The sequence below is a fragment of the Passer domesticus genome, chromosome 9, assembly GCF_036417665.1.
Source record: "Passer domesticus isolate bPasDom1 chromosome 9, bPasDom1.hap1, whole genome shotgun sequence".
In the NCBI taxonomy this organism is placed as follows: Eukaryota; Metazoa; Chordata; class Aves; order Passeriformes; family Passeridae; genus Passer; species Passer domesticus.
Genome location: NC_087482.1, coordinates 28,774,573 through 28,801,945, shown reverse-complemented (window position 1 = coordinate 28,801,945; position 27,373 = coordinate 28,774,573). Strand labels below are relative to the sequence as shown.

General features: G+C 53.8%; 1 protein-coding gene and 4 long non-coding RNA genes across 5 annotated transcripts; all 5 read left to right on the top strand.

The window, feature by feature from the left end:
• Positions 1–4,922: 4,922 nt before the first annotated feature.
• Positions 4,923–5,786, top strand: LOC135307323 (uncharacterized). Its single transcript, XR_010368027.1, has 3 exons — positions 4,923–5,005; positions 5,101–5,377; positions 5,695–5,786. It is a non-coding gene; the product is annotated as an uncharacterized LOC135307323 (long non-coding RNA).
• A 2,749-nt stretch (positions 5,787–8,535) lies between these two features.
• LOC135307322 (uncharacterized) lies at positions 8,536–11,654 on the top strand. Its single transcript, XR_010368026.1, has 3 exons — positions 8,536–9,298; positions 9,503–9,599; positions 10,193–11,654. It is a non-coding gene; the product is annotated as an uncharacterized LOC135307322 (long non-coding RNA).
• Positions 11,655–17,661: 6,007 nt separating this feature from the next.
• LOC135307321 (uncharacterized) lies at positions 17,662–18,506 on the top strand. The gene is made up of 3 exons (XR_010368025.1): positions 17,662–17,731; positions 17,827–18,103; positions 18,438–18,506. It is a non-coding gene; the product is annotated as an uncharacterized LOC135307321 (long non-coding RNA).
• A 510-nt stretch (positions 18,507–19,016) lies between these two features.
• On the top strand, positions 19,017–19,904 carry LOC135307439 (PHD finger protein 7-like). The gene is made up of 4 exons (XM_064431876.1): positions 19,017–19,128; positions 19,206–19,368; positions 19,455–19,561; positions 19,777–19,904. The coding sequence occupies exons 1-4, from the start codon at positions 19,040–19,042 to the stop codon at positions 19,892–19,894; spliced, it is 477 nt and encodes a 158-aa protein (XP_064287946.1). The 5' UTR covers positions 19,017–19,039; the 3' UTR covers positions 19,895–19,904.
• A 1,456-nt stretch (positions 19,905–21,360) lies between these two features.
• On the top strand, positions 21,361–24,004 carry LOC135307320 (uncharacterized). Its single transcript, XR_010368024.1, has 3 exons — positions 21,361–22,044; positions 22,249–22,345; positions 22,939–24,004. It is a non-coding gene; the product is annotated as an uncharacterized LOC135307320 (long non-coding RNA).
• Positions 24,005–27,373: the final 3,369 nt, after the last annotated feature.

Sequence of the window (27,373 nt, the reverse complement as noted above, 5' to 3'; positions counted from 1 at the left end):
CGTGGGTGCCCTGGCAGGTCCGGAGCGGCACAGGAGCAGTTGCCAGGGCCTGGGGAAGCACAGGGCTCAGCCTCCACACGGTGACACAGCATGCATGCTGCAGGGGACAGAGCCAGTGGCAGCGGGCATGAGCACCTCTGCGGGGCTCTTAGCCTGCAGCAGCATCGGCCCCGAGGGCTGCTCTGTCCCTGCCTGCCTGCCTGCCTGCCTGCCTGAGGGGCAGGGCTGGAGGCCTTGCAGAGCAGGGGCCATTGCGGGCACGGCTGTCCCAGGAGCTGCCCCCTGGCCCAGCTGGGCCTCACACGGGGAGGAGGGAGGCTCCCAGCCCTGGCATGGCTGAGCAGCTCCTGCCTCCCCCTGCCTCTGCTCTGGGCCCCACACTGCCTGCCACAAGAGCCCCTGGGCCAGGCTGTGCCAGGCCTGCTTTGCCCTCACCTGGCTCCCTGGCACCAGGGCAATCCTGCTTCATGTCAGACATGGCAACTGTCAGCTGTGAGACGCTGCCCAGGAATGCCAAGGTCTGCTCCAGGTGTTGGTCCTCTCTCTCTCTGCTGGAGAAAGCAGAGTGTGTGAGGAGTTGGCAGAACAGGCCCTGTGCCACGAGGGCACTACTCCCTGCTCAGCCCTGCGTGTGCCCTCCTCCTGTCTGCCTTCTCCTCCCGTCAGTCACGTCGAGGAACAACCCAGTCTCCTCTGGATGTTCCTCCGCTGATTCTGGGAAAGGAGAGGCAGGTGAGCGTGCAGCACAGGCCCAGAGCCCCGAGATGTGGGGCCCCTGTGGTCCCTGGGCAGCCACGTCCCTGCCCTACCTTCTCCTGCCGTTGTCATGTCGCACTGACACACGGCCTGAGCCCAGCCTTCCCTTTTGGGGCCAAGGGAAATCTCTGCTCCTGCCTCTGGCGCAGGGCGCTCTGCCAGCAGATCAGGGAAGGTGATACCCCCAGAGACAGGCATGAGCAGTGGAGGAAGGCCGACATCACTGTCGTCTTCCAAAAGGACACCAAGAAGGAGCCAGGAAACTGCAGGCCCATCAGCCTCAGCTCCATTTTCAGAAAGGTGACAAGAACAGCTCCTCTTGGATGTCATCTCTAAGCCTGTGGGATAACAGGAAATGGAAACCATGCTTGACCAATCTGATAGCCACCTCTGCTGCTGCAGTGACTAGCTGGGTTTGTGAGGGCAGAGCAGTGGCCCTTGTCAGCTGGGACTTCAGCAAGCCTTTGTCCCTGCCTCCCTTGTGGCGCTCCTGAGGCAGCTCAGGGACAGTGGGGTAGAGAAGTGCACAGTGGAGCTGCAAACTCAGGTAGCTGTGAGCTCAGGGGGCCGTGCTGGGGCCAGCCTTGTTGGCCTTATTCCCCAGTGACCTGGCAGAAGGGACGGAGCGCTCCCTCAGCACGTTTGCTGATGGGACAGAACCCATCAGCAGGGGCTGATGCTCCACAAGGCTGTGCTGCTCTTCCGTGAGAGCTGGACAGGCTCGAGAGTTGAGCAGAGAGGGAGCTCATGAACTTGCACCAGGGAAAGCCTCTAGAAGCGCTTGAGGCTTTGTAATTACCAGGCAACAGAAGTGTTTCAGCACAGTGGAGTGTATAACGCCATCTTGTGATGTCCAGTCAGGGAAAGCACCGCCTCTCCTTATGGTACAGGACCAGTTCCTCGTGTGTATGCAAAGGAAGGCTTTGTGACAAACACTGAATTCAGGAACTTCCCCTAATATTATGTTGGATTTTCATGATTTTCTGGAATGCCAGGTGAAGCGTAAGGATTCCAAAAGGAAAGTGAAAACAAACCAATAAATCTTCTTTTAGAGATCAGAAATGTTTCCTATTTGTTGCTTGAAGAAGTTGCAAACAACAAAACTTTTGAAATCCTTTCAAAGATCTAGCAGGAAAAAGCATTGGCCTAAAGCGTTAGCCGGTGTTTCTGAGCAGGAACACGGTTCTAGAGTCAATTCAAGGTTTGCACCAGGGTTTGGGTTTTTTTGCCAGTATACTTTGAATGTGGGCTGCTTCTCTGCAGGACTTTTAATAATTAGATCATGTACTGAAGACAACATGTTACTGTGTCCTGCTGTCCAGTGCTGAAGAGGGCTGAGACAGAGCAGGTAGCTCTGTGTCTGTGTGTAACTCGCAGGAGCTGCACCGGAGCAGTGCCCAGGGCCTGGAGAAGCCAACGGGTTCCTGGCGCTGAGGACAAAGTGTCCACGGCTCGGGATTGTCCGGCCAAGCTCTTCAGGCTCCTTCTGCTTGGAGCTCTTGCCGGGTTCCCTGCAGAGCCCCGGGTGCAGCTTCCCAACTCAACCCTCTTCCTCTGCCTCCTCTCTCCCTCCTAGGTGTCAGGATACACTGGAGCGAGCGGGGTCGTGATGGTTCATTAACTGATCTCAGAGTGCAAAAACAACAGGGAGGGGATTTCAGTATTGGTCAAAACAAATTCACCTTTTACAGAATGACCACAGCAAATGCAATATAGGGTGTTGGGAAGGATGAAAGTTTGACAAGAAAGTCTTACAGATATGAATGCTTAGCAGAAAGATTTCTGAATGTAGAAGCTGAAGAAGGAATAGAGATGGAAGCAAGTTTTGATACAGAAGAAAAGAATTGCTGAGCCAGTCTTACTGGATAACCAAGGAGGCAAAGGCTATGTTAGTTGGAAGGGGGTTTTTATGACTTAGAACAAAGGATAAACCCACGTCAAACAAGAAGATGTTTTTACCAAGCAGAAAGATAGCACAGGCAAACAAGTCAGCAAATGTTGCAAGTACAAAAAAGGTCTCCGAATTTTCCACTGCAAGAAAACTGGAAAACAACTTCTAGCTTAAACTGTAATGTACTAACCTTTAGTGATTGGAGAATAGTAACATGAACATGGTAATTGTAGTAAAGATTGGCTAAAGATAAAAGTTAAGGTATAGATTGGTTCTACTGTATTAAGATGCTCAGCAAAGAAAAGTAAATAATGCATTTGTGACCTAAACTAAGGGTCTCCAGGCCTGCCTGCAGATGCAGCTGACAGCTGTAGGCACAGGATCTGTCGCCCACGACCCTGGACTGCTCTAACGTCTTGGATGTAATAAACGGCATTTTTGAAGAGCTGCCTGGAGTCCCGCATCTCTCATTACAGCTCTTACAATAGGGAGTAGAAAAGAGATGAAAGATAGAGAGAGAGAGAGAGAAAATGGGTGTATAAGTACCAAATGTAGAGACAAAAGCCTGGTGGTGCAGTCAATGGGAAATTCGCCTTGTCCAGTCGGGAAGGATCTCAAAGTCCTGGTTAACTCAGGCATCTATTATAGTCTTTTGCCAAGGGGGAGAAAGAGATCTTGAAATTGCCGAGGAGAAACAGATACAATAAAGATTAAGTCTATTGAAATCGTTGAGGGAGAACGGGTACTGAGAACGGGTGCAGACAGTCCATGTTCTCAGCAGTGAGCGAGAGCCGTTGTTTTCTTGGTCCAACGACCACACCTGGGCAAGCATCTTGCTTTGACCAGGCCAGCCCCTCCTGCCACGTGTAGGATAATAGGGATGTCAGTCTCAGTCCTTGGGAGGGGGCTTCAATCTCCCTTTGTCACAGTGATAGTGAAACAGATGAAAGGTTTTCCATGGGGGACCACCAAAGTTACCCCTGAAAGTTCATTTGGCCGACAGGTGGGGAAATTCATGGGCCATTGCTGCCAAGCAGGCGCAAGCATAGGGGGCGAGTCGCTCCTTGGCAGGCCCTGCTGGAAGCAGTAAACCGTGGCTGCAGTGCAGACCCAGCTGCAAACAATCCCTTGGCAAGCATCCACCTCAGCCAGGCCAGACCTCCAGTCAGGGTCTTCAGTGGTCCCGGTCTCTGTTCTGGCGATGGTCGTGAGGCAAAATGAGGGAAACTTTGGAGCGTCTCTTTCACTGGCTAAAGGCATTCCCTGGCATTGCACCGGCTCTGCCTCCCTCCTAGATCAGTGAAGGCATCGCCTTCCGCCCAAGGTGGCTCTCCCATGGAGACAGGAAAGTGCATGAACTCCTGCTGCCCCAGCATCAGGCAGGTGCAGGGTGTCCCTGCTTGTCAGCCCTTGCCCTGTTTCCCCAGGATGCCGCTGATTGTTCTAGGAGTCATGGACCTGGATTTCCAGGAGCATGTTTGCAGAGACATGAATGATAAAAGTCGACAAGAATTGTTTCTGCTTCTCTTCTTGATTTTTTAAAAATATTTTTGCTAGTAGGAATGCATGGGCCAAACTGGAAAAGTTCCTTTCCTGGGGGAAAAGCATCCTCCTGCATTTGACTTCTGAGTCGAGGACTGTTGCAAGCTCTCCTGTCAGATGTACACTGAAAATTCTCATGGAGTTTTCTGTGTTTCCACTGAGCCAGTGTAAAAGATGATGCTTCTAAAGAAGCTTAATGCTAACTTTTCCATTTATAAGCAATGTCAAAGTTGTTAATTGATGGATGAGAGGATAAGTGAGGTGTGGAGGCAGCTGTGGTGGTCTCCAGGTATATCTCCTGTTCCCAGTGGTAATCAGCAGCGGGATCAAGTCATGTTCATCTTAGTTTTCTCCAGACAGGTGCAGGAAAAAGTTGGATCACCCAGAGGAGGGTTTGAATCTCTGCAGTGCAGGAGACTCTGCACCGGCTATCTGGGCAACCGACTGCCAGGGGCAGGAGCAGACATTTCCCATGGCCAGGGCCAGAGCCCTGCAGTGGCAGTGCCTGAACAGCAGCTTCCTGCCTACAGTACCACCCTGGATGGCTGCACCAGGGCCTGGCATTTGACCGTGCACTTGCTGCAGGAGTCCTGACCCTGGGTCCCTGCTGACCAAAGGCTCGGAGCCATCTCAGAGCCTCGGTTCCCAAGGGGGCTTCCACAAGTGGTTGCCAGGGACCTGAAGCCATGGCTGCCCCAACTGGGGTTGCACGATGCTGATGTCAGAGTGGCCATTGTGACCCATGCAAGCACGGCCCCAAAAGGGAAGGCTGGGCTCAGGCGGTGTGTCAGTGCAACCTGACAACGGCAGGAGAAGGTAGGGCAGGGACGTGGCTGCCCAGGAACAACAGGGCCCCCACATCTCGGGGCTCTGGGCCAGTGCTGCAGGCTCACCTGCCTCTCCTTTCCCAGAATCAGAGGAGGAATATCCAGAGGAGACTGCGGTGTTCCTCAACCTGACCAACGGGTGGAGAAGGCAGACAGGAGCAGGACTCACGCAGGGCTGAGCAGGGAGTAGTGGCCTCGTGGCTCTGGGCCTGTTCTGCCAACTCCTCACACACTCTGCTTTCTCCAGCAGAGAGAGAGGACAAACACCTGGAGCAGACCGTAGCATTCCTGGACAGCGACTCACAGCTGACAGTTGCCATGACTAACAGGAAGCAGGAAGGCCCTGGTGCCAGGGAGCCAGGTGAGGGCAAAGCAGGCCTGGCACAGCCTGGCCCAGGGGCTCTTGTGGCAGGCAGTGTGGGGCCCAGAGCAGAGGCAGGGGGAGGCAGGAGCTGCTCAGCCATGCCGGGGCTGGGAGCCTCCCTCCTCCCCGTGTGGGGCCCAGCTGGGCCAGGGGACAGCCGTGGGACAGCCGTGCCCGCAATGGCCCCTGCTCTGCAAGGCCTCCAGCCCTGCCCCTCAGGCAGGCAGGCAGGCAGGCAGGGACAGAGCAGCCCTTGGGGCCGATGCTGCTGCAGAGGTGCTCATGCCCGCTGCCACTGGCTCTGTCCCCTGCAGCATGCATGCTGTGTCGCCGTGTGGAGGCTGACCCGGACACCTGCGGTGACAAAGTGGAGAAGGGAGGGCTCTGTGCCCACGTCTTTTGCCTGGTGGGTGGCTGCAGGTGCTCCCTCCACCACTGCAATGGGCAGTTCCTGCCACTCTCTCCTCATCAGCTCCTCCCCTTTGCTGCAGTTTTTCGCCACTCTGCTTTTTCGCCAAGAGGGGGATCATGTTGGACTCATGGGCTTTCTGGCTCGAGATATCCAAATTGCAGTGTGGCGGGCGGCACACAAGGTGAGAGTCTGACAAGAGCAGGGAGATTTGTGCCAGGCGAGGTTTGCCATAGCTTAGCCCAGGCTGCAGCAAAGCAAGGCTGGCCCAACAGCCAGCTCTGGGACAAAGTCTGGCTCCCAGCAGCTCTGGCACAGAGGCTCTGGCACAGGAGCCTCCTCCCTCCTCCCCAAGGCAGCTCTGTGGGCTGGGATCCAGCAGTGGCCGCATCCTGCGCCCTGCCCGGAGCCGCGGGGCTGCCAGGGGAGTCCCCGAGGCTGCTGCTGATGGGGCTGCTTGGCTCTTTCCAGCGCTGCTGCGTCTGTGGCCAGAGCGGGTCAACCATCATGTGCTGCAAGGAGGACTGCGAGAGATGGTTCCACCTGCCCTGTGCCAAGGAGGGCGGCTGTGTCAATCAGTACATCACTCCATACAGGTACCTCCTCTCCGCTTCTGGCCACCACTGGCCAGGGATCCAGCACTTCTCACTGTGCTCATCCATTTTTCTCCCAGCTCCTATTGCCCTGAGCACCGTCCAGTGCAGGAGGTGCGGGCGACTCCAGAGCCGGGCACCGATTGCCCCATCTGCATGGAGCCTGTGGAGGATAGGAAGACCTTCAATACCATGGTGTGCCCAAAGTGCAAAAGAGCCTGGTTCCACAGGGACTGCATCCAGGTCGGATCCCTCCCCTCAGCCCTGGGGCGCAGCAGGTGCTCAGCAGCACCTGGGCCTGGCTCACACTGCATGTGTTTGCCCTGCAGGGACAGGCCATGTGCGCTGGTCTTTTATACTTCTGCTGTCCCCTGTGCAGAGACAGTGAGGACTTCTCTGTTGAAATGTTCATCATGGGGATCCGAATCCCCTTCAGGTTGGTGTCCTTCTGCCTGGCTCACAAGACAGGAGGGTGCACGTGCTGTGTTGTGCCAGGCCCTGCCCCAGCAGTCCTGGCCCTGCCCTGTCCCATGACTCTGGGCTTCAGCTTCACCCACAACTTGGAAAAGCGCTGGAGGAAAAGCAGGGACACCCTGGAGCTCCATGAGGGGAGGGCAGCAGAAACTCATCAGGTTTTCCTTTCTGCATCAGACATCCAACGTGGGAGGAGAACAATGCCTTTGCTTATCTTGGAGAGAGACACAGCATGTGCAATGCCAGGGAATGCCTTTACCCTGGAGGCAGGGAGGAGGCAGAGCAACAGGGGTGAGTTAGGAAGCTGCACCTGGGGCTCTGCAGGGAAACCATATCTCAGCAAGGGCTGAAAGAGGCAAGAACTTGCAAGAGCTTGGCCAGACAACCACGTGCTGGGACACTTTGTCCTCAGTGCCATAAGTCTCTTTGCCTCCCCAGGCCCTGGCAATTGCTCCTGTGCTCCTCCTGTGCTGCTGAGGGCACCCACAGGCGCTGCTCTGGCCTGAGAAACAAGACATACAGATGGGAGTGTGACAGCTGTGCTGGTCTTGGAACGTGTATGAGTCAAAGCCCCCGGTGTCCCTGGGCTGGGGGCAGTGCCCAGGCTGGCCTTGGCAGAGCCCGTGTGCTCCTGAAGGCATGGGGGTACTGCTCTGGCCTGGCCTGCCTTGGCCCTGGGAGGCCTTTGACATTCCTGCTTGCCCTTACAGCCTCCAGGGATGAGCCAGAGCTCAGTAGCCCCAGCCTGGCCAGACAGTCAGGACAGGAATCTGCTCATGGCTCCTCAGAATCCCAGGACATCAGGCCAAGCTCCGGTACGCCGGTGCCATCGGGGCTGGCTCCCCCGTCTCCATCTCCAGAGACCAGCAGCCAAAACAGCCAGCAACAGCCAGCATCACAGCAGTCACTGCCATCTTCCTTGCTGGACACCAGCAGCCCCAGCAGATCAAGGCCAACATACAGCAGCTCCCCAGACCCTGAAGATGGGCTCCATTCCAGACGTGCTGGGACTGACCGCAGGCGAAACAGCTCTGGCCCGCAAGGTCAGGACCCAAATCAGTCCGTCCGATCGAGGAGTCGCTGTGACAAGAGCAGCAGGACAACATCAAGGGCTGAGAGGCCCCAGCAAAGGGAGACACCTCCACAGACATCCCCCAGACACAGCCGCTCCCGGCAGCAAGGTCGGGCCCAGAGTCCCCGTGTCCGGTCCAGGAGTCGACGTGACAGCAGCAGCAGCAGGACAGGGCCGAGGGCTGAGGGGCCCAGGCAAAGGGGGACACCTCCACAGACATCCCCCAGGCACAGCCGCTCCCGGCAGCAGAGTTGGGCCCAGAGTCCACCTGTCCCGTCCAGGCGTGACAGCAGCAGCAGGACAGGAGTGAGGGCTGAGAGACCCAGGCAAAGGGAGACGGCTCCACGGACATCCCCCAGACACCGCCGCTCCCGGCAGCAGGGTCGGGCCCAGAGTCCACGTGTCCGGTCCAGGAGTCGGCGTGACAGCAGCAGCAGCAGGACAGGGCCGAGGGCTGAGGGGCCCAGGCAAAGGGAGAAATCGTCAGAGACGTCCCCCAGACGCAGCCGGTCCCGCCTGCAGCGCCGGGCCTCGGATCCACCTGTGCAGTCCAGGAGTGGCCAGGACAGCAGCAGGAGGACAGCAGCGCGTGCTGAGAGTCCAAGGCGCAGGGGGACACTGTCGGGGATGTCCTGCAGGAGCAGCCGCTCCCGCCAGCGACGTCGGGCCTCAAGTGGCACCTCCGACAGCAGCACGTAGCGCCATCTTTTCTTTCTAGTCCTTGGGCTCGCTGCCCAAAGTTAGGTGAGAACGGTCAGCACAGGGCCCCTGAGATTTGCAGGTCTGTGAGAAAACCCTGTTAGCTCTTGACATTTCTACCGGCAGGAAAGAGGTCTGTGCTAAATACCTTGATTTCTGTGTAACCGTCTATTCAGTGACAAGTCCCTTAAGGATGTGGCTAATGGAAAAGGACTCTTGCTCCTGCCTTTAGACTCCAACCTCAGATTTTTCCCCACTGCTTAGCCTTGAAAGTGAACCACTCCTTAATGGGCTTGGATCCGGTTAGGGAGACATTCAGAGCAAGGTGGCTCTTGGGGAAGCTGTCTTTGGAGAGGATGTGTGCTGGGTTGCTATCCTTGAGCAATCTCCTTTCGGGAAAGCCAAAAGGAAGAAGAAAGTAGAGAGCGAAACACTGTCTCAAGTGTCTGAAGAAAACAATTCCAATGTTGCTGCTGACTTGAAAGACTTGATTGGACCTTCAAAGAACAAAGCAGAAAAGAGTGTGGAAATACCCTGGGACAAAGAGGACGCACAGGACTCTGGCCCAGGTGACCATTTGGGACCTTTGCCTGAGACGGATGCAGCTCAGGAGTGGAGTGCTTTCAAGTTTTCCTTCTTTGGAGACACAGAGGAGTTGGGCATCAAAGAAGGTAAGAGCAGAACCCTTCGAACAGTGCCATTGCTAAGGAAGAGCTTCTGGCAGGCACTGCAGAGCAGTAGGGTGTAAAGAAGGTCAGGATCCAGGGGATTTTCTGCAGCAGAAGTCAGGAATTAGGCAGCAGCATTTTGATCTTCATTTCAGCTTGCCAAGGCTGAGGCAGATTCATGAGAGGTACCTGATGCTTTTGTTTCAGGAATTCGGGAAGGCATGCTTCGAGAAGGCATTGGGTACTTTGCAGAGTGGTGGAAAAACTTGTTGTCATGCCCTGAATTCCTCAAAGAGGGCAAAAGGTAACATACCAGTCATATCAAGTTTCCTAGAACCTGACAAGATTTTAAAGGAAATGTGTGTTAATGTAGAGGGAAAAGCAAAATCCTGGAGCTGACCCCAAGGTCCATGAGCATTCTGTTTGTTACTGAATTCTATTCTTGGACCTTTAGAAAAAGGAAACTGAACGGCACATGATCATTGGGGTGTCCCAATCCTAGATAAAATGAGGCTGTATGAAATGAAGATGAAACAACATTAGATCGAGTCCTAGTCGTGTAGGAGGGAAAAGAAATGTTGTGAAGTTATCCAAAATCCTAAAAAACCCAATGCAACAGCACAAAGCAAGAAGCCCCCAACATTTGTACTGAATTCAGAAGGTATTCAGTGTCTTCTGAATGCAATGATAAACGTTGAAAAATACATAAGGGATGCCTAGAACTAAGGGGAAAATCCTGAAGCACAGATACAGCTCAGGAAATCTGGCAGGAGACGATTCTGTCCTTCCGAAATCTGTCTTTTCCAGTGTATTTCACTTGCAAGGAGGAATTCTTCCTGCCCGGCAGAGGAATAATCTGGTTTTGGCTTTTTTTCTCTATTGCTGCTGTTATCGCAGAACCTTAGGTACTTGGAACAACAAAACCGGTACAAGTCACGTGGCAAGAGGATCGACGTGTCCAAGACTGCAGTTCAGAGGGTGATGATGAACCCGAGATGTCAGAAATTGAAAAGGACCGAGAAATGCAAGTTCCATTGCTCTTTGTTGTCTCCTTGGCGATAATAGCTGGATGCTGTGTCAATATTAAGAGCAGGACTCAGCAAGTGGGAAACTGACATTGCACGCCCCTGAAAGCCATCTTGGAAAACCATTTGTGCTGCACAGAGTCAAAACGCCCAGCAGCCTGTTTGCTGTGAAGTGGAATGTGGAAAAGGAGAAGTAGAGCACAAGAAATTTTCCGGGTCATTTGGGTTTGACCAACTCCAAACGGAGTTTGGCCAAAAGCCAAAGACACAGTCAGTTTTCTCTTTCAAAGTGGGTTTTGTAAAATCAAAAGCTCTATTTGGGTACTATGGAATAAAGTTTTTCAATGTACAAAATTTCTCTGAAGCACTACAGTTTCAAGTCATGCGCATGGAATTTCATAGTACAATTTAGGATGCTAAAATCCCTTTGTAATTGTCTAGGTTTCTTTCTTTACTACGCACACAGAAAGTGCTAGAGTTTGCTTCTTCTCCGACAATGATGAACGCCTAAGAAGTAGGACAGAATTTCTCCACCCCCTTTTGGATTTCTTTCCCTTCTGAACCTTTCCTGCACTAGTTATGAATGTTTTCTAGCAAAATTTGCCACCCTTACTTGTGGCCAAAATAGTGGTGGAATCCCATGAGCAAGTCCTGGTAAAATAGAGGTCAAGCAGATTTCTGGCTTACTTTTCTTTCAGATATTTGGCTAATAGGAACCTGGAATTTTAGAGCTTATCAAAAACTTAGTCACTTGACAGGTTACCTAGACAGTTTGGATCCTTTCGGGTATGTGTAGCATCTTGAACTTTTTCCTGCCATTCTTTCGGGTGTTACCATCAGGAATGTTGAGTTTGGCTTGTATGTGCCTGTGGTTCTTTGTCCTCATGAATCTGGGGCTTTCTCTTCTGAATCCAGTGAATTTGGTGTTTAGAAACAAAGCAAACAACAACAAAAGGGAAAACACACAGTCCCCAAAACCTGCACAGGCCTCCAGAACAATTGCTTGTTATATTTTGTAGAATATATAGTCTTAAGACAGGCTCAAAGGCTGTGCCTTTCTTGAGACTGATTAGATAACTCTGAGGCAAGGTACTGCTGTGTTCATGCAGTTACCGGCCTGCAATCTCCCCGCCTGTCTGATTTACAGGGTGTGTTGAAACGGAGAGCTCAGTCCTCAGCAGGCCTCAATGCTGGGGAAGATGCAGGGTCCTGGTGCTGAGCTTCTAAGGGAACGGCTGCTATTTCTCTGCAATTTAGATTGCAGCATGTTGAGGAGAACTGCTGCTGCCTTTCATTGTTCTTAGTACACCAGGCTGCAGCAGGGAACATTTCTGTTGGAGCCAAGGTGTGGCGGGGGGCAGGAGAACAAGAAGGATGAGGAGAATTGATTTCTGACTTTCTTACTGCCCTGTTCATGATTGTTAGAAGCAGCAGCACAGTCAGAAGTGTTTAACCCTATTAATTGGTTGTTTGTTTTGTGCACAGGAGCCAAAGTTATTTTGTAGATTACTAGAGCTCAGTGAAGAGAAAGAGGGTTAGGAAGAGAGACTTAGATTATTGCTAGAGGTGAGTATGGAACGTCTGTTCCCTGGTAGCTCTAGGCGAAAGCTGAGCATGGGGAGGGAATGCAGGTATGAATGTGCATGCCAAATTAATTTGGGACCTCAAGAAGAGCTTGAAACTTTTTACTGACCAGGAAACAAAAGCTTTTTAGTCTACCGCTGTGTATAACGCCCTGTTGTATTGTCCAGTAATGTAAAGCACGGCATCTCTGTATTTTACAGGAGCAGCACCTTAACTATCTGTAAGGAATGTATTTAAGAGATAGAGAGAATTTAGAGACTTCTCTTAATAGTGGAATAGGAAACATCTCCGAAGACTTTGTTAGATTTTCATGATATTCTGGAACGCCGAAGGAAGCATAAGGATACCAAATGGAAAGTGCAAGCAAACCAATATACCTTTTACTGATTAGAAGTGGGTCACGTTTGTTCCTTGAAGGGGCTGCCAAGCAATGGGACTTTCAAAATCCTTTCAATGGTCCAACAAGAGAATGTGTTGACAGTCCCTGTTAGGCAGTGTTTTGGAGCTGGGGCTGAGGCTCTCGAGTCCTGGCAACATCAGGGAGGCTCCAGTTCTGACTGGCCAGGCTGGGGTCATTGAGTTCGGGCTCAGGCCTGGTGGCTGTAAGGGCAGCAGGAATGTCAAGGGTGGCCCAGGCCCGGGCCGGGCCAGAGCAGAGCGGTGCCCCCAGCCCTCCAGGGGCGGATGGGCTCTGCCAAGGCCAGCCTGGGCACTGCCCCCAGCCCAGGGACAGGCGGGTGCTTTGCCCCAGAGCCGTTCCCAGAGCAGCAGAGCTGTCACAGCCCCAGTTGGTTCTGGCCGCTGTGAGGCCAGAGCAGCACTCGTGGGTGCCCTGGCAGGTCCGGAGCGGCACAGGAGCAGTTGCCAGGGCCTGGGGAAGCACAGGGCTCAGCCTCCACACGGTGACACAGCATGCATGCTGCAGGGGACAGAGCCAGTGGCAGCGGGCATGAGCACCTCTGCGGGGCTCTTAGCCTGCAGCAGCATCGGCCCCGAGGGCTGCTCTGTCCCTGCCTGCCTGCCTGCCTGCCTGCCTGAGGGGCAGGGCTGGAGGCCTTGCAGAGCAGGGGCCATTGCGGGCACGGCTGTCCCAGGAGCTGCCCCCTGGCCCAGCTGGGCCTCACACGGGGAGGAGGGAGGCTCCCAGCCCTGGCATGGCTGAGCAGCTCCTGCCTCCCCCTGCCTCTGCTCTGGGCCCCACACTGCCTGCCACAAGAGCCCCTGGGCCAGGCTGTGCCAGGCCTGCTTTGCCCTCACCTGGCTCCCTGGCACCAGGGCAATCCTGCTTCATGTCAGACATGGCAACTGTCAGCTGTGAGACGCTGCCCAGGAATGCCAAGGTCTGCTCCAGGTGTTGGTCCTCTCTCTCTCTGCTGGAGAAAGCAGAGTGTGTGAGGAGTTGGCAGAACAGGCCCTGTGCCACGAGGGCACTACTCCCTGCTCAGCCCTGCGTGTGCCCTCCTCCTGTCTGCCTTCTCCTCCCGTCAGTCACGTCGAGGAACAACCCAGTCTCCTCTGGATGTTCCTCCGCTGATTCTGGGAAAGGAGAGGCAGGTGAGCGTGCAGCACAGGCCCAGAGCCCCGAGATGTGGGGCCCCTGTGGTCCCTGGGCAGCCACGTCCCTGCCCTACCTTCTCCTGCCGTTGTCATGTCGCACTGACACACGGCCTGAGCCCAGCCTTCCCTTTTGGGGCCAAGGGAAATCTCTGCTCCTGCCTCTGGCGCAGGGCGCTCTGCCAGCAGATCAGGGAAGGTGATACCCCCAGAGACAGGCATGAGCAGTGGAGGAAGGCCGACATCACTGTCGTCTTCCAAAAGGACACCAAGAAGGAGCCAGGAAACTGCAGGCCCATCAGCCTCAGCTCCATTTTCAGAAAGGTGACAAGAACAGCTCCTCTTGGATGTCATCTCTAAGCCTGTGGGATAACAGGAAATGGAAACCATGCTTGACCAATCTGATAGCCACCTCTGCTGCTGCAGTGACTAGCTGGGTTTGTGAGGGCAGAGCAGTGGCCCTTGTCAGCTGGGACTTCAGCAAGCCTTTGTCCCTGCCTCCCTTGTGGCGCTCCTGAGGCAGCTCAGGGACAGTGGGGTAGAGAAGTGCACAGTGGAGCTGCAAACTCAGGTAGCTGTGAGCTCAGGGGGCCGTGCTGGGGCCAGCCTTGTTGGCCTTATTCCCCAGTGACCTGGCAGAAGGGACGGAGCGCTCCCTCAGCACGTTTGCTGATGGGACAGAACCCATCAGCAGGGGCTGATGCTCCACAAGGCTGTGCTGCTCTTCCGTGAGAGCTGGACAGGCTCGAGAGTTGAGCAGAGAGGGAGCTCATGAACTTGCACCAGGGAAAGCCTCTAGAAGCGCTTGAGGCTTTGTAATTACCAGGCAACAGAAGTGTTTCAGCACAGTGGAGTGTATAACGCCATCTTGTGATGTCCAGTCAGGGAAAGCACCGCCTCTCCTTATGGTACAGGACCAGTTCCTCGTGTGTATGCAAAGGAAGGCTTTGCGACAAACACTGAATTCAGGAACTTCCCCTAATATTATGTTGGATTTTCATGATTTTCTGGAATGCCAGGTGAAGCGTAAGGATTCCAAAAGGAAAGTGAAAACAAACCAATAAATCTTCTTTTAGAGATCAGAAATGTTTCCTATTTGTTGCTTGAAGAAGTTGCAAACAACAAAACTTTTGAAATCCTTTCAAAGATCTAGCAGGAAAAAGCATTGGCCTAAAGCGTTAGCCGGTGTTTCTGAGCAGGAACACGGTTCTAGAGTCAATTCAAGGTTTGCACCAGGGTTTGGGTTTTTTTGCCAGTATACTTTGAATGTGGGCTGCTTCTCTGCAGGACTTTTAATAATTAGATCATGTACTGAAGACAACATGTTACTGTGTCCTGCTGTCCAGTGCTGAAGAGGGCTGAGACAGAGCAGGTAGCTCTGTGTCTGTGTGTAACTCGCAGGAGCTGCACCGGAGCAGTGCCCAGGGCCTGGAGAAGCCAACGGGTTCCTGGCGCTGAGGACAAAGTGTCCACGGCTCGGGATTGTCCGGCCAAGCTCTTCAGGCTCCTTCTGCTTGGAGCTCTTGCCGGGTTCCCTGCAGAGCCCCGGGTGCAGCTTCCCAACTCAACCCTCTTCCTCTGCCTCCTCTCTCCCTCCTAGGTGTCAGGATACACTGGAGCGAGCGGGGTCGTGATGGTTCATTAACTGATCTCAGAGTGCAAAAACAACAGGGAGGGGATTTCAGTATTGGTCAAAACAAATTCACCTTTTACAGAATGACCACAGCAAATGCAATATAGGGTGTTGGGAAGGATGAAAGTTTGACAAGAAAGTCTTACAGATATGAATGCTTAGCAGAAAGATTTCTGAATGTAGAAGCTGAAGAAGGAATAGAGATGGAAGCAAGTTTTGATACAGAAGAAAAGAATTGCTGAGCCAGTCTTACTGGATAACCAAGGAGGCAAAGGCTATGTTAGTTGGAAGGGGGTTTTTATGACTTAGAACAAAGGATAAACCCACGTCAAACAAGAAGATGTTTTTACCAAGCAGAAAGATAGCACAGGCAAACAAGTCAGCAAATGTTGCAAGTACAAAAAAGGTCTCCGAATTTTCCACTGCAAGAAAACTGGAAAACAACTTCTAGCTTAAACTGTAATGTACTAACCTTTAGTGATTGGAGAATAGTAACATGAACATGGTAATTGTAGTAAAGATTGGCTAAAGATAAAAGTTAAGGTATAGATTGGTTCTACTGTATTAAGATGCTCAGCAAAGAAAAGTAAATAATGCATTTGTGACCTAAACTAAGGGTCTCCAGGCCTGCCTGCAGATGCAGCTGACAGCTGTAGGCACAGGATCTGTCGCCCACGACCCTGGACTGCTCTAACGTCTTGGATGTAATAAACTGCATTTTTGAAGAGCTGCCTGGAGTCCCGCATCTCTCATTACAGCTCTTACAATAGGGAGTAGAAAAGAGATGAAAGATAGAGAGAGAGAGAGAGAAAATGGGTGTATAAGTACCAAATGTAGAGACAAAAGCCTGGTGGTGCAGTCAATGGGAAATTCGCCTTGTCCAGTCGGGAAGGATCTCAAAGTCCTGGTTAACTCAGGCATCTATTATAGTCTTTTGCCAAGGGGGAGAAAGAGATCTTGAAATTGCCGAGGAGAAACAGATACAATAAAGATTAAGTCTATTGAAATCGTTGAGGGAGAACGGGTACTGAGAACGGGTGCAGACAGTCCATGTTCTCAGCAGTGAGCGAGAGCCGTTGTTTTCTTGGTCCAACGACCACACCTGGGCAAGCATCTTGCTTTGACCAGGCCAGCCCCTCCTGCCACGTGTAGGATAATAGGGATGTCAGTCTCAGTCCTTGGGAGGGGGCTTCAATCTCCCTTTGTCACAGTGATAGTGAAACAGATGAAAGGTTTTCCATGGGGGACCACCAAAGTTACCCCTGAAAGTTCATTTGGCCGACAGGTGGGGAAATTCATGGGCCATTGCTGCCAAGCAGGCGCAAGCATAGGGGGCGAGTCGCTCCTTGGCAGGCCCTGCTGGAAGCAGTAAACCGTGGCTGCAGTGCAGACCCAGCTGCAAACAATCCCTTGGCAAGCATCCACCTCAGCCAGGCCAGACCTCCAGTCAGGGTCTTCAGTGGTCCCGGTCTCTGTTCTGGCGATGGTCGTGAGGCAAAATGAGGGAAACTTTGGAGCGTCTCTTTCACTGGCTAAAGGCATTCCCTGGCATTGCACCGGCTCTGCCTCCCTCCTAGATCAGTGAAGGCATCGCCTTCCGCCCAAGGTGGCTCTCCCATGGAGACAGGAAAGTGCATGAACTCCTGCTGCCCCAGCATCAGGCAGGTGCAGGGTGTCCCTGCTTGTCAGCCCTTGCCCTGTTTCCCCAGGATGCCGCTGATTGTTCTAGGAGTCATGGACCTGGATTTCCAGGAGCATGTTTGCAGAGACATGAATGATAAAAGTCGACAAGAATTGTTTGTGCTTCTCTTCTTGATTTTTTAAAAATATTTTTGCTAGTAGGAATGCATGGGCCAAACTGGAAAAGTTCCTTTCCTGGGGGAAAAGCATCCTCCTGCATTTGACTTCTGAGTCGAGGACTGTTGCAAGCTCTCCTGTCAGATGTACACTGAAAATTCTCATGGAGTTTTCTGTGTTTCCACTGAGCCAGTGTAAAAGATGATGCTTCTAAAGAAGCTTAATGCTAACTTTTCCATTTATAAGCAATGTCAAAGTTGTTAATTGATGGATGAGAGGATAAGTGAGGTGTGGAGGCAGCTGTGGTGGTCTCCAGGTATATCTCCTGTTCCCAGTGGTAATCAGCAGCGGGATCAAGTCATGTTCATCTTAGTTTTCTCCAGACAGGTGCAGGAAAAAGTTGGATCACCCAGAGGAGGGTTTGAATCTCTGCAGTGCAGGAGACTCTGCACCGGCTATCTGGGCAACCGACTGCCAGGGGCAGGAGCAGACATTTCCCATGGCCAGGGCCAGAGCCCTGCAGTGGCAGTGCCTGAACAGCAGCTTCCTGCCTACAGTACCACCCTGGATGGCTGCACCAGGGCCTGGCATTTGACCGTGCACTTGCTGCAGGAGTCCTGACCCTGGGTCCCTGCTGACCAAAGGCTCGGAGCCATCTCAGAGCCTCGGTTCCCAAGGGGGCTTCCACAAGTGGTTGCCAGGGACCTGAAGCCATGGCTGCCCCAACTGGGGTTGCACGATGCTGATGTCAGAGTGGCCATTGTGACCCATGCAAGCACGGCCCCAAAAGGGAAGGCTGGGCTCAGGCGGTGTGTCAGTGCAACCTGACAACGGCAGGAGAAGGTAGGGCAGGGACGTGGCTGCCCAGGAACAACAGGGCCCCCACATCTCGGGGCTCTGGGCCAGTGCTGCAGGCTCACCTGCCTCTCCTTTCCCAGAATCAGAGGAGGAATATCCAGAGGAGACTGCGGTGCTCCTCAACCTGACCAACGGGTGGAGAAGGCAGACAGGAGCAGGACTCACGCAGGGCTGAGCAGGGAGTAGTGGCCTCGTGGCTCTGGGCCTGTTCTGCCAACTCCTCACACACTCTGCTTTCTCCAGCAGAGAGAGAGGACAAACACCTGGAGCAGACCGTAGCATTCCTGGACAGCGACTCACAGCTGACAGTTGCCATGACTGACAGGAAGCAGGAGGGCCCTGGTGCCAGGGAGCCAGGTGAGGGCAAAGCAGGCCTGGCACAGCCTGGCCCAGGGGCTCTTGTGGCAGGCAGTGTGGGGCCCAGAGCAGAGGCAGGGGGAGGCAGGAGCTGCTCAGCCATGCCGGGGCTGGGAGCCTCCCTCCTCCCTGTGTGGGGCCCAGCTGGGCCAGGGGGCAGCTCCTGGGACAGCCGTGCCCGCAATGGCCCCTGCTCTGCAAGGCCTCCAGCCCTGCCCCTCAGGCAGGCAGGCAGGCAGGCAGGGACAGAGCAGCCCTCGGGGCCGATGCTGCTGCAGGCTAAGAGCCCCGCAGAGGTGCTCATGCCCGCTGCCACTGGCTCTGTCCCCTGCAGCATGCATGCTGTGTCGCCGTGTGGAGGCTGACCCGGACACCTGCGGTGACAAAGTGGAGAAGGGAGGGCTCTGTGCCCACGTCTTTTGCCTGGTGGGTGGCTGCAGGTGCTCCCTCCACCACTGCAATGGGCAGTTCCTGCCACTCTCTCCTCATCAGCTCCTCCCCTTTGCTGCAGTTTTTCGCCACTCTGCTTTTTCGCCAAGAGGGGGATCATGTTGGACTCATGGGCTTTCTGGCTCGAGATATCCAAATTGCAGTGTGGCGGGCGGCACACAAGGTGAGAGCCTGACAAGAGCAGGGAGATTTGTGCCAGGCGAGGTTTGCCATAGCTTAGCCCAGGCTGCAGCAAAGCAAGGCTGGCCCAACAGCCAGCTCTGGGACAAAGTCTGGCTCCCAGCAGCTCTGGCACAGAGGCTCTGGCACAGGAGCCTCCTCCCTCCTCCCCAAGGCAGCTCTGTGGGCTGGGACCCAGCAGTGGCCACATCCTGCGCCCTGCCCGGAGCCGCGGGGCTGCCAGGGGAGGCCCCGAGGCTGCTGCTGATGGGGCTGCTTGGCTCTTTCCAGCGCTGCTGCGTCTGTGGCCAGAGCGGGTCAACCATCATGTGCTGCAAGGAGGACTGCGAGAGATGGTTCCACCTGCCCTGTGCCAAGGAGGGCGGCTGTGTCAATCAGTACATCACTCCATACAGGTACCTCCTCTCCGCTTCTGGCCACCACTGGCCAGGGATCCAGCACTTCTCACTGTGCTCATCCATTTTTCTCCCAGCTCCTATTGCCCTGAGCACCGTCCAGTGCAGGAGGTGCGGGCGACTCCAGAGCCGGGCACCGATTGCCCCATCTGCATGGAGCCTGTGGAGGATAGGAAGACCTTCAATACCATGGTGTGCCCAAAGTGCAAAAGAGCCTGGTTCCACAGGGACTGCATCCAGGTCGGATCCCTCCCCTCAGCCCTGGGGCGCAGCAGGTGCTCAGCAGCACCTGGGCCTGGCTCACACTGCATGTGTTTGCCCTGCAGGGACAGGCCATGTGCGCTGGTCTTTTATACTTCTGCTGTCCCCTGTGCAGAGACAGTGAGGACTTCTCTGTTGAAATGTTCATCATGGGGATCCGAATCCCCTTCAGGTTGGTGTCCTTCTGCCTGGCTCACAAGACAGGAGGGTGCACGTGCTGTGTTGTGCCAGGCCCTGCCCCAGCAGTCCTGGCCCTGCCCTGTCCCATGACTCTGGGCTTCAGCTTCACCCACAACTTGGAAAAGCGCTGGAGGAAAAGCAGGGACACCCTGGAGCTCCATGAGGGGAGGGCAGCAGAAACTCATCAGGTTTTCCTTTCTGCATCAGACATCCAACGTGGGAGGAGAACAATGCCTTTGCTTATCTTGGAGAGAGACACAGCATGTGCAATGCCAGGGAATGCCTTTACCCTGGAGGCAGGGAGGAGGCAGAGCAACAGGGGTGAGTTAGGAAGCTGCACCTGGGGCTCTGCAGGGAAACCATATCTCAGCAAGGGCTGAAAGAGGCAAGAACTTGCAAGAGCTTGGCCAGACAACCACGTGCTGGGACACTTTGTCCTCAGTGCCATAAGTCTCTTTGCCTCCCCAGGCCCTGGCAATTGCTCCTGTGCTCCTCCTGTGCTGCTGAGGGCACCCACAGGCGCTGCTCTGGCCTGAGAAACAAGACATACAGATGGGAGTGTGACAGCTGTGCTGGTCTTGGAACGTGTATGAGTCAAAGCCCCCGGTGTCCCTGGGCTGGGGGCAGTGCCCAGGCTGGCCTTGGCAGAGCCCGTGTGCTCCTGAAGGCATGGGGGTACTGCTCTGGCCTGGCCTGCCTTGGCCCTGGGAGGCCTTTGACATTCCTGCTTGCCCTTACAGCCTCCAGGGATGAGCCAGAGCTCAGTAGCCCCAGCCTGGCCAGACAGTCAGGACAGGAATCTGCTCATGGCTCCTCAGAATCCCAGGACATCAGGCCAAGCTCCGGTACGCCGGTGCCATCGGGGCTGGCTCCCCCGTCTCCATCTCCAGAGACCAGCAGCCAAAACAGCCAGCAACAGCCAGCATCACAGCAGTCACTGCCATCTTCCTTGCTGGACACCAGCAGCCCCAGCAGATCAAGGCCAACATACAGCAGCTCCCCAGACCCTGAGGATGGGCTCCATTCCAGACGTGCTGGGACTGACCGCAGGCGAAACAGCTCTGGCCCGCAAGGTCAGGACCCAAATCAGTCCGTCCGATCGAGGAGTCGCTGTGACAAGAGCAGCAGGACAACATCAAGGGCTGAGAGGCCCCAGCAAAGGGAGACACCTCCACAGACATCCCCCAGACACAGCCGCTCCCGGCAGCAAGGTCGGGCCCAGAGTCCCCGTGTCCGGTCCAGGAGTCGGCGTGACAGCAGCAGCAGCAGGACAGGGCCGAGGGCTGAGGGGCCCAGGCAAAGGGGGACACCTCCACAGACATCCTCCAGGCACAGCCGCTCCTGGCAGCAGAGTTGGGCCCAGAGTCCACCTGTCCCGTCCAGGCGTGACAGGAGCAGCAGCAGGACAGGGCCGAGTGCTGAGAGACCCAGGCAAAGGGAGACGGCTCCACGGACATCCCCCAGACACCGCCGCTCCCGGCAGCAGGGTCGGGCCCAGAGTCCATGTGTCCGGTCCAGGAGTCGGCGTGACAGCAGCAGCAGCAGGACAGGGCCGAGGGCTGAGGGGCCCAGGCAAAGGGAGAAATCGTCAGAGACGTCCCCCAGACGCAGCCGGTCCCGCCTGCAGCGCCGGGCCTCGGATCCACCTGTGCAGTCCAGGAGTGGCCAGGACAGCAGCAGGAGGACAGCAGCGCGTGCTGAGAGTCCAAGGCGCAGGGGGACACCGTCGGGGACGTCCCGCAGGAGCAGCCGCTCCCGCCAGCGACGTCGGGCCTCAAGTGGCACCTCCGACAGCAGCACGTAGCGCCATCTTTTCTTTCTAGTCCTTGGGCTCGCTGCCCAAAGTTAGGTGAGAACGGTCAGCACAGGGCCCCTGAGATTTGCAGGTCTGTGAGAAAACCCTGTTAGCTCTTGACATTTCTACCGGCAAGAAAGAGGTCTGTGCTAAATACCTTGATTTCTGTGTAACCGTCTATTCAGTGACAAGTCCCTTAAGGATGTGGCGAATGGAAAAGGACTCTTGCTCCTGCCTTTAGACTCCAACCTCAGATTTTTCCCCACTGCTTAGCCTTGAAAGTGAACCACTCCTTAATGGGCTTGGATCCGGTTAGGGAGACATTCAGAGCAAGGTGGCTCTTGGGGAAGCTGTCTTTGGAGAGGATGTGTGCTGGGTTGCTATCCTTGAGCAATCTCCTTTCGGGAAAGCCAAAAGGAAGAAGAAAGTAGAGAGCGAAACACTGTCTCAAGTGTCTGAAGAAAACAATTCCAATGTTGCTGCTGACTTGAAAGACTTGATTGGACCTTCAAAGAACAAAGCAGAAAAGAGTGTGGAAATACCCTGGGACAAAGAGGACGCACAGGACTCTGGCCCAGGTGACCATTTGGGACCTTTGCCTGAGACGGATGCAGCTCAGGAGTGGAGTGCTTTCAAGTTTTCCTTCTTTGGAGACACAGAGGAGTTGGGCATCAAAGAAGGTAAGAGCAGAACCCTTCGAACAGTGCCATTGCTAAGGAAGAGCTTCTGGCAGGCACTGCAGAGCAGTAGGGTGTAAAGAAGGTCAGGATCCAGGGGATTTTCTGCAGCAGAAGTCAGGAATTAGGCAGCAGCATTTTGATCTTCATTTCAGCTTGCCAAGGCTGAGGCAGATTCATGAGAGGTACCTGATGCTTTTGTTTCAGGAATTCGGGAAGGCATGCTTCGAGAAGGCATTGGGTACTTTGCAGAGTGGTGGAAAAACTTGTTGTCATGCCCTGAATTCCTCAAAGAGGGCAAAAGGTAACATACCAGTCATATCAAGTTTCCTAGAACCTGACAAGATTTTAAAGGAAATGTGTGTTAATGTAGAGGGAAAAGCAAAATCCTGGAGCTGACCCCAAGGTCCATGAGCATTCTGTTTGTTACTGAATTCTATTCTTGGACCTTTAGAAAAAGGAAACTGAACGGCACATGATCATTGGGGTGTCCCAATCCTAGATAAAATGAGGCTGTATGAAATGAAGATGAAACAACATTAGATCGAGTCCTAGTCGTGTAGGAGGGAAAAGAAATGTTGTGAAGTTATCCAAAATCCTAAAAAACCCAATGCAACAGCACAAAGCAAGAAGCCCCCAACATTTGTACTGAATTCAGAAGGTATTCAGTGTCTTCTGAATGCAATGATAAACGTTGAAAAATACATAAGGGATGCCTAGAACTAAGGGGAAAATCCTGAAGCACAGATACAGCTCAGGAAATCTGGCAGGAGACGATTCTGTCCTTCCGAAATCTGTCTTTTCCAGTGTATTTCACTTGCAAGGAGGAATTCTTCCTGCCCGGCAGAGGAATAATCTGGTTTTGGCTTTTTTTCTCTATTGCTGCTGTTATCGCAGAACCTTAGGTACTTGGAACAACAAAACCGGTACAAGTCACGTGGCAAGAGGATCGACGTGTCCAAGACTGCAGTTCAGAGGGTGATGATGAACCCGAGATGTCAGAAATTGAAAAGGACCGAGAAATGCAAGTTCCATTGCTCTTTGTTGTCTCCTTGGCGATAATAGCTGGATGCTGTGTCAATATTAAGAGCAGGACTCAGCAAGTGGGAAACTGACATTGCACGCCCCTGAAAGCCATCTTGGAAAACCATTTGTGCTGCACAGAGTCAAAACGCCCAGCAGCCTGTTTGCTGTGAAGTGGAATGTGGAAAAGGAGAAGTAGAGCACAAGAAATTTTCCGGGTCATTTGGGTTTGACCAACTCCAAACGGAGTTTGGCCAAAAGCCAAAGACACAGTCAGTTTTCTCTTTCAAAGTGGGTTTTGTAAAATCAAAAGCTCTATTTGGGTACTATGGAATAAAGTTTTTCAATGTACAAAATTTCTCTGAAGCACTACAGTTTCAAGTCATGCGCATGGAATTTCATAGTACAATTTAGGATGCTAAAATCCCTTTGTAATTGTCTAGGTTTCTTTCTTTACTACGCACACAGAAAGTGCTAGAGTTTGCTTCTTCTCCGACAATGATGAACGCCTAAGAAGTAGGACAGAATTTCTCCACCCCCTTTTGGATTTCTTTCCCTTCTGAACCTTTCCTGCACTAGTTATGAATGTTTTCTAGCAAAATTTGCCACCCTTACTTGTGGCCAAAATAGTGGTGGAATCCCATGAGCAAGTCCTGGTAAAATAGAGGTCAAGCAGATTTCTGGCTTACTTTTCTTTCAGATATTTGGCTAATAGGAACCTGGAATTTTAGAGCTTATCAAAAACTTAGTCACTTGACAGGTTACCTAGACAGTTTGGATCCTTTCGGGTATGTGTAGCATCTTGAACTTTTTCCTGCCATTCTTTCGGGTGTTACCATCAGGAATGTTGAGTTTGGCTTGTATGTGCCTGTGGTTCTTTGTCCTCATGAATCTGGGGCTTTCTCTTCTGAATCCAGTGAATTTGGTGTTTAGAAACAAAGCAAACAACAACAAAAGGGAACATACACAGTCCCCAAAACCTGCACAGGCCTCCAGAACAATTGCTTGTTATATTTTGTAGAATATAAAATCTTAAGACTATATATTCTACAAAAGGCTCAAAGGCTGTGCCTTTCTTGAGACTGATTAGATAACTCTGAGGCAAGGTACTGCTGTGTTCATGCAGTTACCGGCCTGCAATCTCCCCGCCTGTCTGATTTACAGGGTGTGTTGAAACGGAGAGCTCAGTCCTCAGCAGGCCTCAATGCTGGGGAAGATGCAGGGTCCTGGTGCTGAGCTTCTAAGGGAACGGCTGCTATTTCTCTGCAATTTAGATTGCAGCATGTTGAGGAGAACTGCTGCTGCCTTTCATTGTTCTTAGTACACCAGGCTGCAGCAGGGAGCATTTCTGTTGGAGCCAAGGTGTGGCGGGGGGCAGGAGAACAAGAAGGATGAGGAGAATTGATTTCTGACTTTCTTACTGCCCTGTTCATGATTGTTAGAAGCAGCAGCACAGTCAGAAGTGTTTAACCCTATTAATTGGTTGTTTGTTTTGTGCACAGGAGCCAAAGTTATTTTGTAGATTACTAGAGCTCAGTGAAGAGAAAGAGGGTTAGGAAGAGAGACTTAGATTATTGCTAGAGGTGAGTATGGAACGTCTGTTCCCTGGTAGCTCTAGGCGAAAGCTGAGCATGGGGAGGGAATGCAGGTATGAATGTGCATGCCAAATTAATTTGGGACCTCAAGAAGAGCTTGAAACTTTTTACTGACCAGGAAACAAAAGCTTTTTAGTCTACCGCTGTGTATAACGCCCTGTTGTATTGTCCAGTAATGTAAAGCACGGCATCTCTGTATTTTACAGGAGCAGCACCTTAACTATCTGTAAGGAATGTATTTAAGAGATAGAGAGAATTTAGAGACTTCTCTTAATAGTGGAATAGGAAACTTCTCCGAAGACTTTGTTAGATTTTCATGATATTCTGGAACGCCAAAGGAAGCATAAGGATACCAAATGGAAAGTGCAAGCAAACCAATAAACCTTTTACTGATTAGAAGTGGGTCACGTTTGTTCCTTGAAGGGGCTGCCAAGCAATGGGACTTTCAAAATCCTTTCAATGGTCCAACAAGAGAATGTGTTGACAGTCCCTGTTAGGCAGTGTTTTGGAGCTGGGGCTGAGGCTCTCGAGTCCTGGCAACATCAGGGAGGCTCCAGTTCTGACTGGCCAGGCTGGGGTCATTGAGTTCGGGCTCAGGCCTGGTGGCTGTAAGGGCAGCAGGAATGTCAAGGGTGGCCCAGGCCCGGGCCGGGCCAGAGCAGAGCGGTGCCCCCAGCCCTCCAGGGGCGGATGGGCTCTGCCAAGGCCAGCCTGGGCACTGCCCCCAGCCCAGGGACAGGCAGGTGCTTTGCCCCAGAGCCGTTCCCAGAGCAGCAGAGCTGTCACAGCCCCAGCTGGTTCTGGCCGCTGTGAGGCCAGAGCAGCGCCCGTGGGTGCCCTGGGCAGGGCCGGAGCGGCACAGGAGCAGTTGCCAGGGCCTGGGGAAGCACAGGGCTCAGCCTCCACACGGTGACACAGCATGCATGCTGCAGGGGACAGAGCCAGTGGCAGCGGGCATGAGCACCTCTGCGGGGCTCTTAGCCTGCAGCAGCCTCGGCCCCGAGGGCTGCTCTGTCCCTGCCTGCCTGCCTGCCTGCCTGCCTGAGGGGCAGGGCTGGAGGCCTTGCAGAGCAGGGGCCATTGCGGGCACGGCTGTCCCAGGAGCTGCCCCCTGGCCCAGCTGGGCCCCACACGGGGAGGAGGGAGGCTCCCAGCCCTGGCATGGCTGAGCAGCTCCTGCCTCCCCCTGCCTCTGCTCTGGGCCCCACACTGCCTGCCACAAGAGCCCCTGGGCCAGGCTGTGCCAGGCCTGCTTTGCCCTCACCTGGCTCCCTGGCACCAGGGCAATCCTGCTTCATGTCAGTCATGGCAACTGTCAGCTGTGAGACGCTGCCCAGGAATGCCAAGGTCTGCTCCAGGTGTTGGTCCTCTCTCTCTCTGCTGGAGAAAGCAGAGTGTGTGAGGAGTTGGCAGAACAGGCCCTGAGCCACGAGGGCACTACTCCCTGCTCAGCCCTGCGTGTGCCCTCCTCCTGTCTGCCTTCTCCTCCCGTCAGTCACGTCGAGGAACAGCCCAGTCTCCTCTGGATGTTCCTCCGCTGATTCTGGGAAAGGAGAGGCAGGTGAGCCTGCAGCACAGGCCCAGAGCCCCGAGATGTGGGGCCCCTGTGGTCCCTGGGCAGCCACGTCCCTGCCCTACCTTCTCCTGCCGTTGTCAGGTCGCACTGAGACACGGCCTGAGCTCGGCCTTCTCTCTTGGGGCCAAGGGAAATCTCTGCTCCTGCCTCTGGCGCAGGGCGCTCTGCCAGCAGATCAGGGAAGGTGATACCCCCAGAGACAGGCATGAGCAGTGGAGGAAGGCCGACATCACTGTCGTCTTCCAAAAGGACACCAAGAAGGAGCCAGGAAACTGCAGGCCCATCAGCCTCAGCTCCATTTTCAGAAAGGTGACAAGAACAGCTCCTCTTGGATGTCATCTCTAAGCCTGTGGGATAACAGGAAATGGAAACCATGCTTGACCAATCTGATAGCCACCTCTGCTGCTGCAGTGACTAGCTGGGTTTGTGAGGGCAGAGCAGTGGCCCTTGTCAGCTGGGACTTCAGCAAGCCTTTGTCCCTGCCTCCCTTGTGGCACTCCTGAGGCAGCTCAGGGACAGTGGGGTAGAGAAGTGCACAGTGGAGCTGCAAACTCAGGTAGCTGTGAGCTCAGGGGGCCGTGCTGGGGCCAGCCTTGTTGGCCTTATTCCTGTCGTGGGGACAGGACATTTTCATGCTTATTATCCCAAATCGTGGTTTCTGTCCCCTGCTCCGTTTGTTGTGTCTATCGTTTTTGTCCTTCCCCCCCCCCCCCCCTGCCTTGGGGCTGGGCTTTTTGCATGCTTGCTTGGCCGGCTGGCTGCTTGCTTGCTCTTCTAGCTTTGCTTCTCTTTCTTTTTTTCTTGCTTTTTTAGCTCGCTTGTTTTTTTCGCCATTTTTTTTTTTTTCCCCCTTTCCCTGGTTTCTGTTGTTCCCTTCCTTCCCCTTCCCCCCCCCCCCCCCCTTTCCCCCCCGAAGATATCGGACCGGCACCGGGCAAGGGGCTCTGTCCGGGGTCTGCAAGAGAAGCTTCGTACCCTCCGCAGCGAAGAGAGAAACGGCTCGACCCCTTGGACTGGTGAAACATCTGTTGCCATCTCGGGCTATTTCTCTTGTGCTGGGAGTGTTTTTTTTGTTGTTCTTTAATAAACAAGCTTTTTCCACTTCCCCTCTGAAGAAATTCTTCCCGAACCCAGTGGT

Coding starts and splice junctions, on each gene's coding strand:
- LOC135307439 (XM_064431876.1), top strand. CDS start 19,040: ATGTGCTGCAAGGAGGACTGCGAGAGATGGTTCCACCTGCCCTGTGCC. Junction 19,129..19,205: donor CAGTACATCACTCCATACAG/GTACCTCCTCTC, acceptor TTTTTCTCCCAG/CTCCTATTGCCCTGAGCACC. Junction 19,562..19,776: donor GGGATCCGAATCCCCTTCAG/GTTGGTGTCCTT, acceptor TTTCTGCATCAG/ACATCCAACGTGGGAGGAGA.